The 9,888-nt window shown below is 63.3% G+C and overlaps 2 protein-coding genes across 2 annotated transcripts; both read right to left on the reverse strand.

The window, feature by feature from the left end:
• Positions 1–1,276: 1,276 nt before the first annotated feature.
• Positions 1,277–3,868, reverse strand: LBRM_02_0270 (conserved hypothetical protein; the record flags this gene model as incomplete). Its single annotated transcript, XM_001561490.2, has 1 exon — positions 1,277–3,868. The coding sequence occupies one exon, from the start codon at positions 3,866–3,868 to the stop codon at positions 1,277–1,279; it is 2,592 nt and encodes an 863-aa protein (XP_001561540.2).
• Positions 3,869–5,828: 1,960 nt separating this feature from the next.
• LBRM_02_0280 (conserved hypothetical protein) lies at positions 5,829–9,284 on the reverse strand (the record flags this gene model as incomplete). Its single annotated transcript, XM_001561491.1, has 1 exon — positions 5,829–9,284. One exon carries the CDS (start codon positions 9,282–9,284, stop codon positions 5,829–5,831), a length of 3,456 nt encoding a protein of 1,151 aa, XP_001561541.1.
• Positions 9,285–9,888: the final 604 nt, after the last annotated feature.

Here is a 9,888-nt window from a genome sequence, read left to right on the forward strand (position 1 = left end):
CGTCACAAACCTTGTCTCTCTCCTCCTCCTCCTCCCTTCCGCAGCTTGTGCTGTGGACGGATGTGAGAGGAAAGCACGAAAAGAGAGCGGAGAGGCGGGTAGACGGAGGGCGAGGAGTTCAAGGAGCAGCACCTTGAAGAGAACTGCCTCTCTCACCGAGGGGACTCCCTCGGGGAAGGAGTGGCCGACCACGGTAACAGTAGCTCCGCCTCGCGCGAGAGAGCGAGCGAGCGAGAGAGAGAGAGAGACACAGGGCGACAAGGGCGGTAACAAACAAGCGAGAAACAGCGTGGGAGTGATGCGTGGTACTGCCGACGTGGATGGAGTCACGGCTGCCGCTTTGGAGTGAGCTGGGGAGGGCGGGGAAATGAGTAAGTCTCTGTCATAAGACAATAACAACTTAGCAGGCCCGTGGCAGCATTACCGGTAAGTCCGCGCTGATGTTCAGCACAGGGGGGGGGGAGGGGGGAGTGGGACGAGTGGGACGAGGAGGAGCGCAGAGGGGAAGGGAGGAGTACAGAAGCACGGCAAGAGAAATCAAAACAGAGGCACAGTGGCCCATGAGCTTCAGCGCCTCCACAAGAAATTCACCGCGCTTGTCCTTCGGCTACGTCATTTTTCATCTCCTCGTGTCTTTCCTGTCAATCCTGCTGGGTGACTCAGTAAAGCGGTTTGCTTCCGTGGCTCATCAGCCGGTATACACCGGGGCAGCACTCACACCGGCACCGCCGCCGCACAGCCACCACGAGAGGATGAGAACGGCAACAATGTGAAAAGCAAAATACGCCCAAAAAGACACTGAACAACGGCAGTGGCAGAGGAACAAAATCCCCAATCGTTCTCAGCAGAGCGACGGCCGCAGGAGTGGACAGCAGAGCCCTTCGCCCCGCCCCCAAGCCGCGGCACAACACGGCACACGGCGCGGGGACCCCCCACCCCCACCTCGCACGGGAGTCCGGCGAGCCCAATGGCGCCCTGCCCGCGCGCGCCTTCCCGACACAGCGCCAGCCCAGACCTGTCCGCCGGCACCCAGCAGCCCGCCCAGCCGTACCACCCGTGGGCAGCCTGTCGTCTGCCTGGCCTCTCCTCACATGGAGTGGAGGGGGGAAGGGGGGGAGGGAGTACGAGAGCCGTGGCACCACGCGCCGGAGAGGTGGGTGGCCATCCTCCTCGCTCAGGGGAGAAGGCGGAGAAAACGACTGGGAAGCGAGGAAGAGATAGGTAGAGTAAAGGGGGATGAAGCTGTGAGTGATACGTATCAGAGCGCCAGCACCCTCTAATGAATCACGTCCTCACCGCACCAGCGCCCATCCACCTGGTGCTTGACGGGGTCTATACCAGCGTAGTCGTACCACTGTGCTACAGTCCGCTGCTTACCCATCCCGTAGCGGCTCGAGTCCATCACAACGAAGGGGTTTGTGCTATTGGCCGGCACCAGGACCTTCTCCGCGTGGAGGAGGTGAGCCTGGACATAGAACTGAATCCTGCTGCGCACCCGATTCTGCAAGTTGTACCACAGAGCGGACTCGGACCACACTTTCGGCGCTTCCTGACGACCATAGATGTGGAAACACACGCCTCGTGGCGGGGAGTAGAGGTTGTAGCCATGCGTCCACAGCCGCATCGAGTACAGCACCTCCTCCCCGTCGAAGATGTAGCTCAGGTGTGGATCGAAGGGGACGTCGCGGAAGATCGTGCCGAACGCCATCAAGAAGCCGCCCGCCACCCACGGCTGCGGCAGGCGGTAGTTGGTGGTCGGATCAATTTCGCGCGACTTAACGCGCACGTACGGGTCGTTGAAGACGTTGTTCTTCGCAAACTCCGCTGTCGAGTCAATCACGATGCCGTTGAGTCGAATGTAGCCGAAGGGCTTCAAGAAATGCGCCCTGCACAGGTATGCCGTTGTCCTGCGGTAGGGCAGGAGATCAGCCTTCTCGCCGGGGTAGCTCTCTGGGTAGTGCGACAGCACCGCCTTCGCATCCTCCAGGCGCAGCAGCATCGTAGCGCCGAGGGCGTCCCACATAGGTCTAAAGCGGTTGTGGGAGTCGAGCACCAGCGCCAGGCCCTCGCCACGGTACAGCAGCATCGCCATGTAGCGGCCATACGTCGGTCCCTTCGCCTGACCTGAGTCGATCTCACGCACGCGCACCTGCTCCGCCAGGAAGCAGACCCGCTCATCAAAGTGACGGGCCTCAGGGCCGTTGGGGGGTTTCGTCAAGTCCGCACCTTCGCCGTACAAAGCCCGCGCACGCGCCCGCGATTCACGCGCGGCGCCGACGCCGCCATCGGCGGCAGCGCCCTGCAGCCCCTCGGACGGGCACAGGTAAGGGGTGTACATCTCTGGCACGAGACACGGCGAGTCACCGGCGCGGTTCTGCTGCGCGATTCCGACGTATAAGCGGTGCGGGTTGCGCGCTGCGCGGAACAAGTCCAGCAGCGTCGAGGCGCACTCCGCGTCACGGTAGCTCGCGAAGCTCACAAAGATGCTGCGAACGTTCACCGCCGCTTTGGGGTTCAGCGCTTGCGGCATCAGCTGGCGATCTTCTTGAGAGTACAGGTGCGCCACCTCTTCGGCGCGCCGAAATCCCAGTCGCGACAGTGCCAGGACGGAGAGGGGAGAGTCACGCAGAACCAGCGGCAGCGCTGCAGCCTCAGTGGTCTGCGCCTTGTTGCAGGCAATCGGGACACCGAAGCGAGTCTGCACGGCAGCGGTGATGGCTGAATACCACGCGTCTGTGTCAGCAACCGAGTCGCCACCGTAGGGGCGGAGAGCTTCGTAGCGACGCAAGGGGTAGTAGTAGATGTGGTTGAAGATCGACGCGACCTCGTACAAGACCGCCTTCATCGCCATGCGGTTCGCAACACCGTACACCCTCAACTCCTCTACGCTGGTACGCACAGACGTGTTCTCTGGCGGACGACTGGCAGTATTGCTGCGAAGTACGGCTGCGTGGGGACCCTCCTTGACAGCTTGAGCACCAGCACGACGTGAGCGGGAACGCATGATCGGCAGGACCTCCGACTGCATCCATGCGTGTCGGTACTGCAGCAGCGCGAGGTCGTCAAAGGGCTGCTGCGTCAGCCGCTCCGCCTCGGAGGAGGCAACGCCGATGAAGCCACGCAGCTGCGCGCGCAGGCGGGCTGCCTCGGATCGACCCGCAAAGGACTCCTTCAGCGCCGCGTTCCACTTCTCCACGGAACCCCCGCCGGTTGCTCGTGCACCGCCCCCCACTGTTGCAGCTGTCGTCGCATTCACCGCCTCGGCGCGCGCGCGCTCAGCAGCCTTCTCCAGCGCCTCCCTTCGGCCTTTGGCGTTGAGCAGAAAATCGCTCAGCTCCACCAGCCCCATCACTGGGTCGCGCTCCTGCACTGCCTGGACATGAGCGCTCACTTGATAGAGGAGGAAGGACAGATACTCCAGCTCCGGGAGCGTCTGCGCAAGGCGCACCAGGTCGACACCGCGTCCACCGTCGTTGTTGCGGGCCTCATTTGCCTTGCGCAGTGCCGCCAAGAGTGTAGCGTTGCCCTGGACACGCCGGCGCAGCTCCTCCGCGCGGTGCGCCTCGCGCAAGAAGGTTTCAAGACCCCCTCCAGCTAGTAGCCGGCGAATGTCGAGGCCAGACGCGAGGGCGGCTCCGTCAGCGGTGCCGCTCTTATTTTCGTGGTTGAAGTCCAGCAGCGACTGAGCTGTCTGAGGCAGCTGACGTTGTGCAGCAGGCACCATCACCACCAGCACCACCACGAGTGCGGCAAAATTAATCAAGAGAAGCACCAGCAGCGCGCCGACAGCAGTGCACGCGCACACGAGCGTCTGCGACACGTCCGCGGGGTCATCGTCATCGTTTACAAAGCCAAGCAGGCGCAGCATGCGATGGACGCGGCTGGCACAGCACAACAGACGCTTCAGTAGTCGAAGATCGCTGCGACTGTGCACTGATGTTGCAGCGCCGGTGGTCGCCTTGCCAGTTAAGTGCGTCGACGCATAACCGCCGCTGCCAGCAGCCGCCCTCCGATCCCCGTAGGCCGGGCCTTGGCGGTGGGGACTGCCGTGCAACGCTTGAGCGAGAGGAGGAAGCCTGTCAGTGCCCTCGTCGCTGAGAGCCATCGAGGCCGGCGCGAAGCCAGGCAGACCACGCGCGTACTCGTTACGACGAGACGCTGTGCCGGCTGCCATGCGCGGTGCTGCGTCACCGAGGACCGCAGCATCGACTTCCACGACACCGTCGAGGCTGTCACCAAACAGCGACGGTGGCGGCACCCGCTTCACACGCGCGGTTGCTTGAGCGTCCATGTGAGGCTTGGCCCACGCAAACCCCCAGCGATTGCAGACACACAGACACCTCTGCAGATTGGCGCCGCAGAGAAGTGAGAAGAGCGACGGACGACTATAATAGCCGCGCCACACGCGAGCGCTATACACCCCTCCCCCCCCCTCCCTTCCCTCTTGCTTGCCCACGTTCACGCTCTCGCCCTCTCCTACCACGAGAATGAAGAGCCGCAGTGCCTCCCCGTGAGAATCGCGCGACCGCCCTCCCTTCCCCGCCTCGTCCTCCTCCTCCCCCTCCCCTTCCCTTCCCTTCTCCTCCCGTACGGGTTCTCTTCTCTTGTCTGTACGTCTCGCTTGTTACTGCGCGCTCGCACAAGACGCGATAAAAACACCTGCGGTGCACAGTCGAGCTTGTTGCTCACCCGATGCTGATATGATGATGTGGTGGCGGTGGTGTGGTGGCAGAGTTGCAGCATCCAAGAGGCGTGCGAAGGAGAGGGGGAAGAGACAGCAAGTCAGATAGGCATGTGCATGATCCTCTCAGCCGCAGGGCAGCTTCAACACGGAGAGAGAGAGAGGGAGAGAGGGGGGAGAACGAGCCGGGGAGGAGCTGGCGCGGTGCAAGATCATCCCTCTTGTCACGCTGGGCGATAGTTCAAGATGGACTAGGTGCAAAGGCCGCGACGCAACACCAGCTCACAAGAGCCATCACGCAACGCCTTCCCTCGTAACGTAGCACTCACACTCAGCAGTCGCGAGCGAAGAGCACTGTCGCCTGGCACCACCGCAAGGCACGTTGCTATCGTCAGTTGCCTAAGCTCAGCACCAGCTGACGAGGCATAAAACTTCTTCCTCCCACTGGCCCCCTTCCACGCGTACGTGCCGCGCCATCGGCGCCAGGGGGCCCCCCCGCGTGCGCCGCACGCCTGACGAGCCCAGGGAAGAAGCAGGCCAGGGCCCCGAGACCCGGCGCCCCACCCCCAAGCCGCGGCACAACACGGCACACGGCGCGGGGACCCCCCACCCCCACCTCGCACGGGAGTCCGGCGAGCCCAATGGCGCCCTGCCCGCGCGCGCCTTCCCGACACAGCGCCAGCCCAGACCTGTCCGCCGGCACCCAGCAGCCCGCCCAGCCGTACCACCCGTGGGCAGCCTGTCGTCTGTCTGGCCTCTCCTCACATGGAGTGGAGGGGGGAAGGGGGGAGAGAGTACGAGAGCCGTGGCACCACGCGCCGGAGAGGTGGGTGGCCATCCTCCTCACTCAGGGGAGAGGCGAAGGCGGAAATAGAGAGAAGAGGGGGAAAGAAGCGCAGTAGTGCGAGAGAGGCGAAGTACGCGGCGTGCAGAGGAGGACCATGCAGCGCAGTGCGAGTGCGAGGAGTAGAGCGTATGAAGAGAGAGAACGCTCACACTGCCGTCCACCGCGTGGGTGGGTGGGTGTACAGGAGGTGAGCGATGCAGAGCTCAGGCGTTCGTTGGGCGCGCAGAAGGAATGAGGAGGTCGTCGTCATCTTGCGCGGGGCCGTTGTGGCAAGGGGGGTGAGTCGGGCAACTTCGGGTGTCACGGCGAGCGCAGCGCGTCATGAAGCACCGTCAAATCTACGCCGGCAAACAACTCCCACTCCTTCATCGTTCGGCGCAAGGGATAAGGCGATGGCGAGCTTGCCCGCGGCGTGGGCGTTTGGTTCCGCTCTTTCGTGGAGCCAAGAGGCGTCCCGGCATCGCGGTGAGACATTACCAAAGCCCAGAACTTGTCTTGGGTGAAGGTGCGCGCATTGCTCAGCTCTGTCGGTACACCATCTGCCGCCTCGTCCACTAAGCATTGCCCATCATGTCCTGCGCCGGATGCTGCCGGTGCCGTCGCAGGCATGGAGGTGGGCAGCTCACTCTCGCCAGTGCCTACGGCCACCGGCTCTGTCAGTCCGAAGACGTTCCACCCCCGCGTCCAGAGCGCCAGTGTGGTGTGCATATCCTCGAGATCGCTGTCCATGAACTGCAGTGACGGATCGAGCTCCACAGCCTCGGGCACACGCGCGTGCGCTGCCGTCGCAGTCAGTCCTTGATGGTGGAGGCGGCGCTCTTCGAGCTGCTCTGAGAGGCTGCGCACTCGAGTCTGCAACTGGTGCTCCCGATCAAACTCGAAGAACACTTCCGCAGGGCCGAAGAGCAAATCAGCCGACGCAACAGCCTGGAGAACATACGGTGTCGGCTCAACCGTGGCCGACGCCGCATCCCCTGGTGACTGCGGTGAGTTAAACTGCAGTTCGTCGACCCTACCAGAGGCTTGTGCGTTACGCGCAGAAGTCGCCACTCCCTTCACCTTGCCCACGTTCGCCCCGGACGCGAGCCAGGCGCTCTCTTGCAGTGGCGAGTGCTCATCGGCCGCGTGATGCGCTTGGGGAGCCCGGTCTCCACTGCCCAACGTGCCTCCGTCAGCACTCGTGAGCCACGTCCCTTCCATCGGCTCAAGATACCGCATGTCCGCCAAGCACACACTCGAGCGCGGCATGACCTCAGCTTTCACAAAGCTGCCCTTTGCGTGGCACTTCGCCGCCGCCGCCGCACCTGCGGCAGGCGCCTGCATGCCCGAGGATGCCTGCAGCACGGTCGAGGCATTGGTGGAGTGGACGAGGCGGCGCACCTGCTGCCGCACAGCGCCCCGGTGCTCCTTCAGCCAGCAGTGCTCGAAGGAGCGCTTCCGCAGCGCCTTGTCGGCAGCCGAGTAGTACGGTGCCTCTGATTCCTCCTCCCCACAGAGTCGCCCTGCCGCAGCGCCCGATTCGCGGAACGGCGCTGGAGTTGTCGTCGAGGCCGATGGTGGCATGTGAACGATCGGCTGAGCCGGCATTGGCGGTCGCTTCTCGGCCAGGAACAGAAGCTCGTATACCTCAGATGCGGTGAGGCTGGCCGACAGGACGGCCTGTGGCGTGCGGCTCGTGGAAGAGTTCTTGCCGCTGCGCACATACACCATGCCCTGACCACACGGAGACGCTTTGGTGGGAGCATCACCATCACAGTTCGCCAAGGTGTCTACCTGGACTGCCCTCAAGTCGGCATCGCTAAGATCCAGTATCGCGTCGCCGAGAACGCCACGCACCGCAGCGCTGGTGAACAGCAGACCCAGAACAGAGGACGCGGTCGCTGAAGCTGGTAGGTCCGGCGAAGCGGCGAGTTGGCGCCAATCCGCCAGCGTCTCCACCATGGTGGGCCACAGCCAGCTCGGCGTCACCAGCCACAGCACAAGCTCCGCCTCCGCCCGCGCCGCGCTGAGCCACGACGACACGTCCGCCGGTAGTGCAGCCAAAAGACGCTCGCCCACCTTGTCGGGAGGTGGCACGCTGGCGGCGGCCTCCCTCTCGCCACCGAACCCGTCCTCGCTGTGGCGTCCACGCGGTGCCGTCGTCAGAGACAGCCGCAGGAGGGGCTCGGTGCTCCACACATTCGCAACAGAGGCCGCAAGCGCCCTCCACGTCACGCCCGGTGTCGGACGGCTACTCAGCACAGCGCGATCGCGGGCCGGGGTGCGCAGGTACAGCAGTCGGAGCGTCAAGTCCCAGTTCGGAAGAGCCAAAGAGCCGGCGCGCAGGAAAAAAATGTACGACTCTCCGCGATAGAGCTGAAGCGTCGCGTAACGCCCAACATGCCGGAGAGCAAAACCCCGCTCCAGTGCCGCCGCAGTGTCCGCACGCCGCGGCAGAGACGAATGAGCCGCGGCAGCGTCGTCTAGCCCTGCGAGAGGCACCACCACGCGGCGGCGGCGCAGGTTATCCTTCCAGCGAAAGCCGTAATCAGCGTCGTCCCAGCCGCTGGCAAAGTCTGGCGGCTCGCAGGTGATGCGGCTGTAGCGCCGCTTGTGCGAAGGAGTCAACTTGGCCCGGTCTGCTGTGCGGAGCGGAAAGAGCACGTCGGCAGGCTTTTCAATATTGAGCTCGGTCGCCGAGGAGACGCCGCTCACGGCAACCACATCAATCGTCCCAATCGTCACTGCAACGCCGCGGTGTGCTTGGCGGAAGAGAGACTCCACCGTCATGGCGCAGCGCGCAGCTGTGAGCCGCAACTCCTCAAAGCCGCCGCCACCGACGGATTCGACCCTACCCTGTAACGGCGCGCTCGAGGGGGTCGCTGGGGTCTGCGATAAAGCCGACGCGGCGGATGCTCGACGCCGGATTGTGTCGATCATTTCCTCCGTGATATCGCTGAGAGTGAAAGGGACGGCTACAAAGATGCTGCCCTCCTGGCCGTAGCCGCGGCGTGACGCATGGGAAACGTCGTAGAACGAAGGCGAGTGTTGGACATACGTTGCGTAGCCGTCATCGTTCATCGCCTTCTCCGTCTCGGCCGCCATGCGGTCGAGGCCACGGCTGCTTTGCGTGTTGTAGTACGACGAGATGACACGCAGCGTCGTGAGATCGACCTCGGCCTGCGTGGGGACGAGGTACCGCTCCACGTAGGCCTCCTGCTCCGTTGTGATCGTTTCGGGGTCATCCAAGACCCAGTTGGCGAAGAGGTGGTCACCTGCCTGCCCGCCGTTGCCGTAGAGGCTATGCAGCAGCTCCGCCCCAGGAAGCTGCAGATCAGCACCCCTGGCTTCCGCACCTCTCTGCGAGCTGTCGCCGCCGCCACGGAGGCCTAAGGCTGCAGTGAGTGCCTCCAGAGGTACGTGGTAGGTACTATTCACGCGCACGCCACGGTGCTCGGCGTAGATACGCAGAAGCCGGAGAAGTTCTTCCAAACTTTCCGTGTACGGGGCTGCCTCTCGATTGTCAGCCAGTGGCTGAACAACGCCGTCAGCGCCGGCGTCAGGCACCGATGACCCAGCAGGGTGGCCTGGCATCGAAGGGCGCTGTGGCATCTTGCTGCCAGTCCTCGCGCCCTCCACTTCGTCACTAAACATCTTCCAGAGGAACAACCCGGAGAACAAGACAAGGGCACCGATGGAGAGGGCGAGACAGAGAGCGATGCAGCGAGCAAAGCGAGCAGGGCGAGACCGCCGGCTCGGCAGCAGTCTCGACCTCATTCTCCCCGATCCTGCCGATGGGAAGAAGCTAGAAAGGGGTCCAGAATGACTATGTTGCTAGCTGGATGGATCTGTGTAGGCGCGCGCTTCTGGCTGTACATCAGCCAGGGCGTGAGGGATGGAGGGGGCGAGCAGTTTCATGCACGCGCGCGCGCGCACGAGAGAGGAAGAGAGAGGGGGAGAGAACGAAAATGAAGTCTGCATGGTTCACAGTCTGAAGGGTCGCAGCGAGCACTGTGTGGGAGAGAGCGCGAGTGAAGGAGGAGTGGGGAGGAGGAGGAATGGGGATTGCTGCGACTTGGACCAAAGTATATCCGTGAGGTCTGCTGTAGCGGCAGGTGGTGATGTGTGTGTGTGTGTGTGTTATCCCCGCCTCTGAAAAGAGAAGTTGGGAAAGACATCCACACACGCACACGCACACAAAAGAGCCAGACCAGAACGAACAGCGAACAATAAACGCGAGAACAGAAAGGAGGCGCGAATGGGTGTACGTGAGCGCAGAGGCACGCGTTCAGTCACCCTACAACGTCTTGATATCACTGCCACCACATCACATCTAGCACGCAGTGGCGAAGGACGCGCTCACACACACCGGGCAGAGAGA

This window comes from Leishmania braziliensis, chromosome 2, assembly GCF_000002845.2.
Source record: "Leishmania braziliensis MHOM/BR/75/M2904 complete genome, chromosome 2".
Taxonomy (NCBI): Eukaryota; Euglenozoa; class Kinetoplastea; order Trypanosomatida; family Trypanosomatidae; genus Leishmania; species Leishmania braziliensis.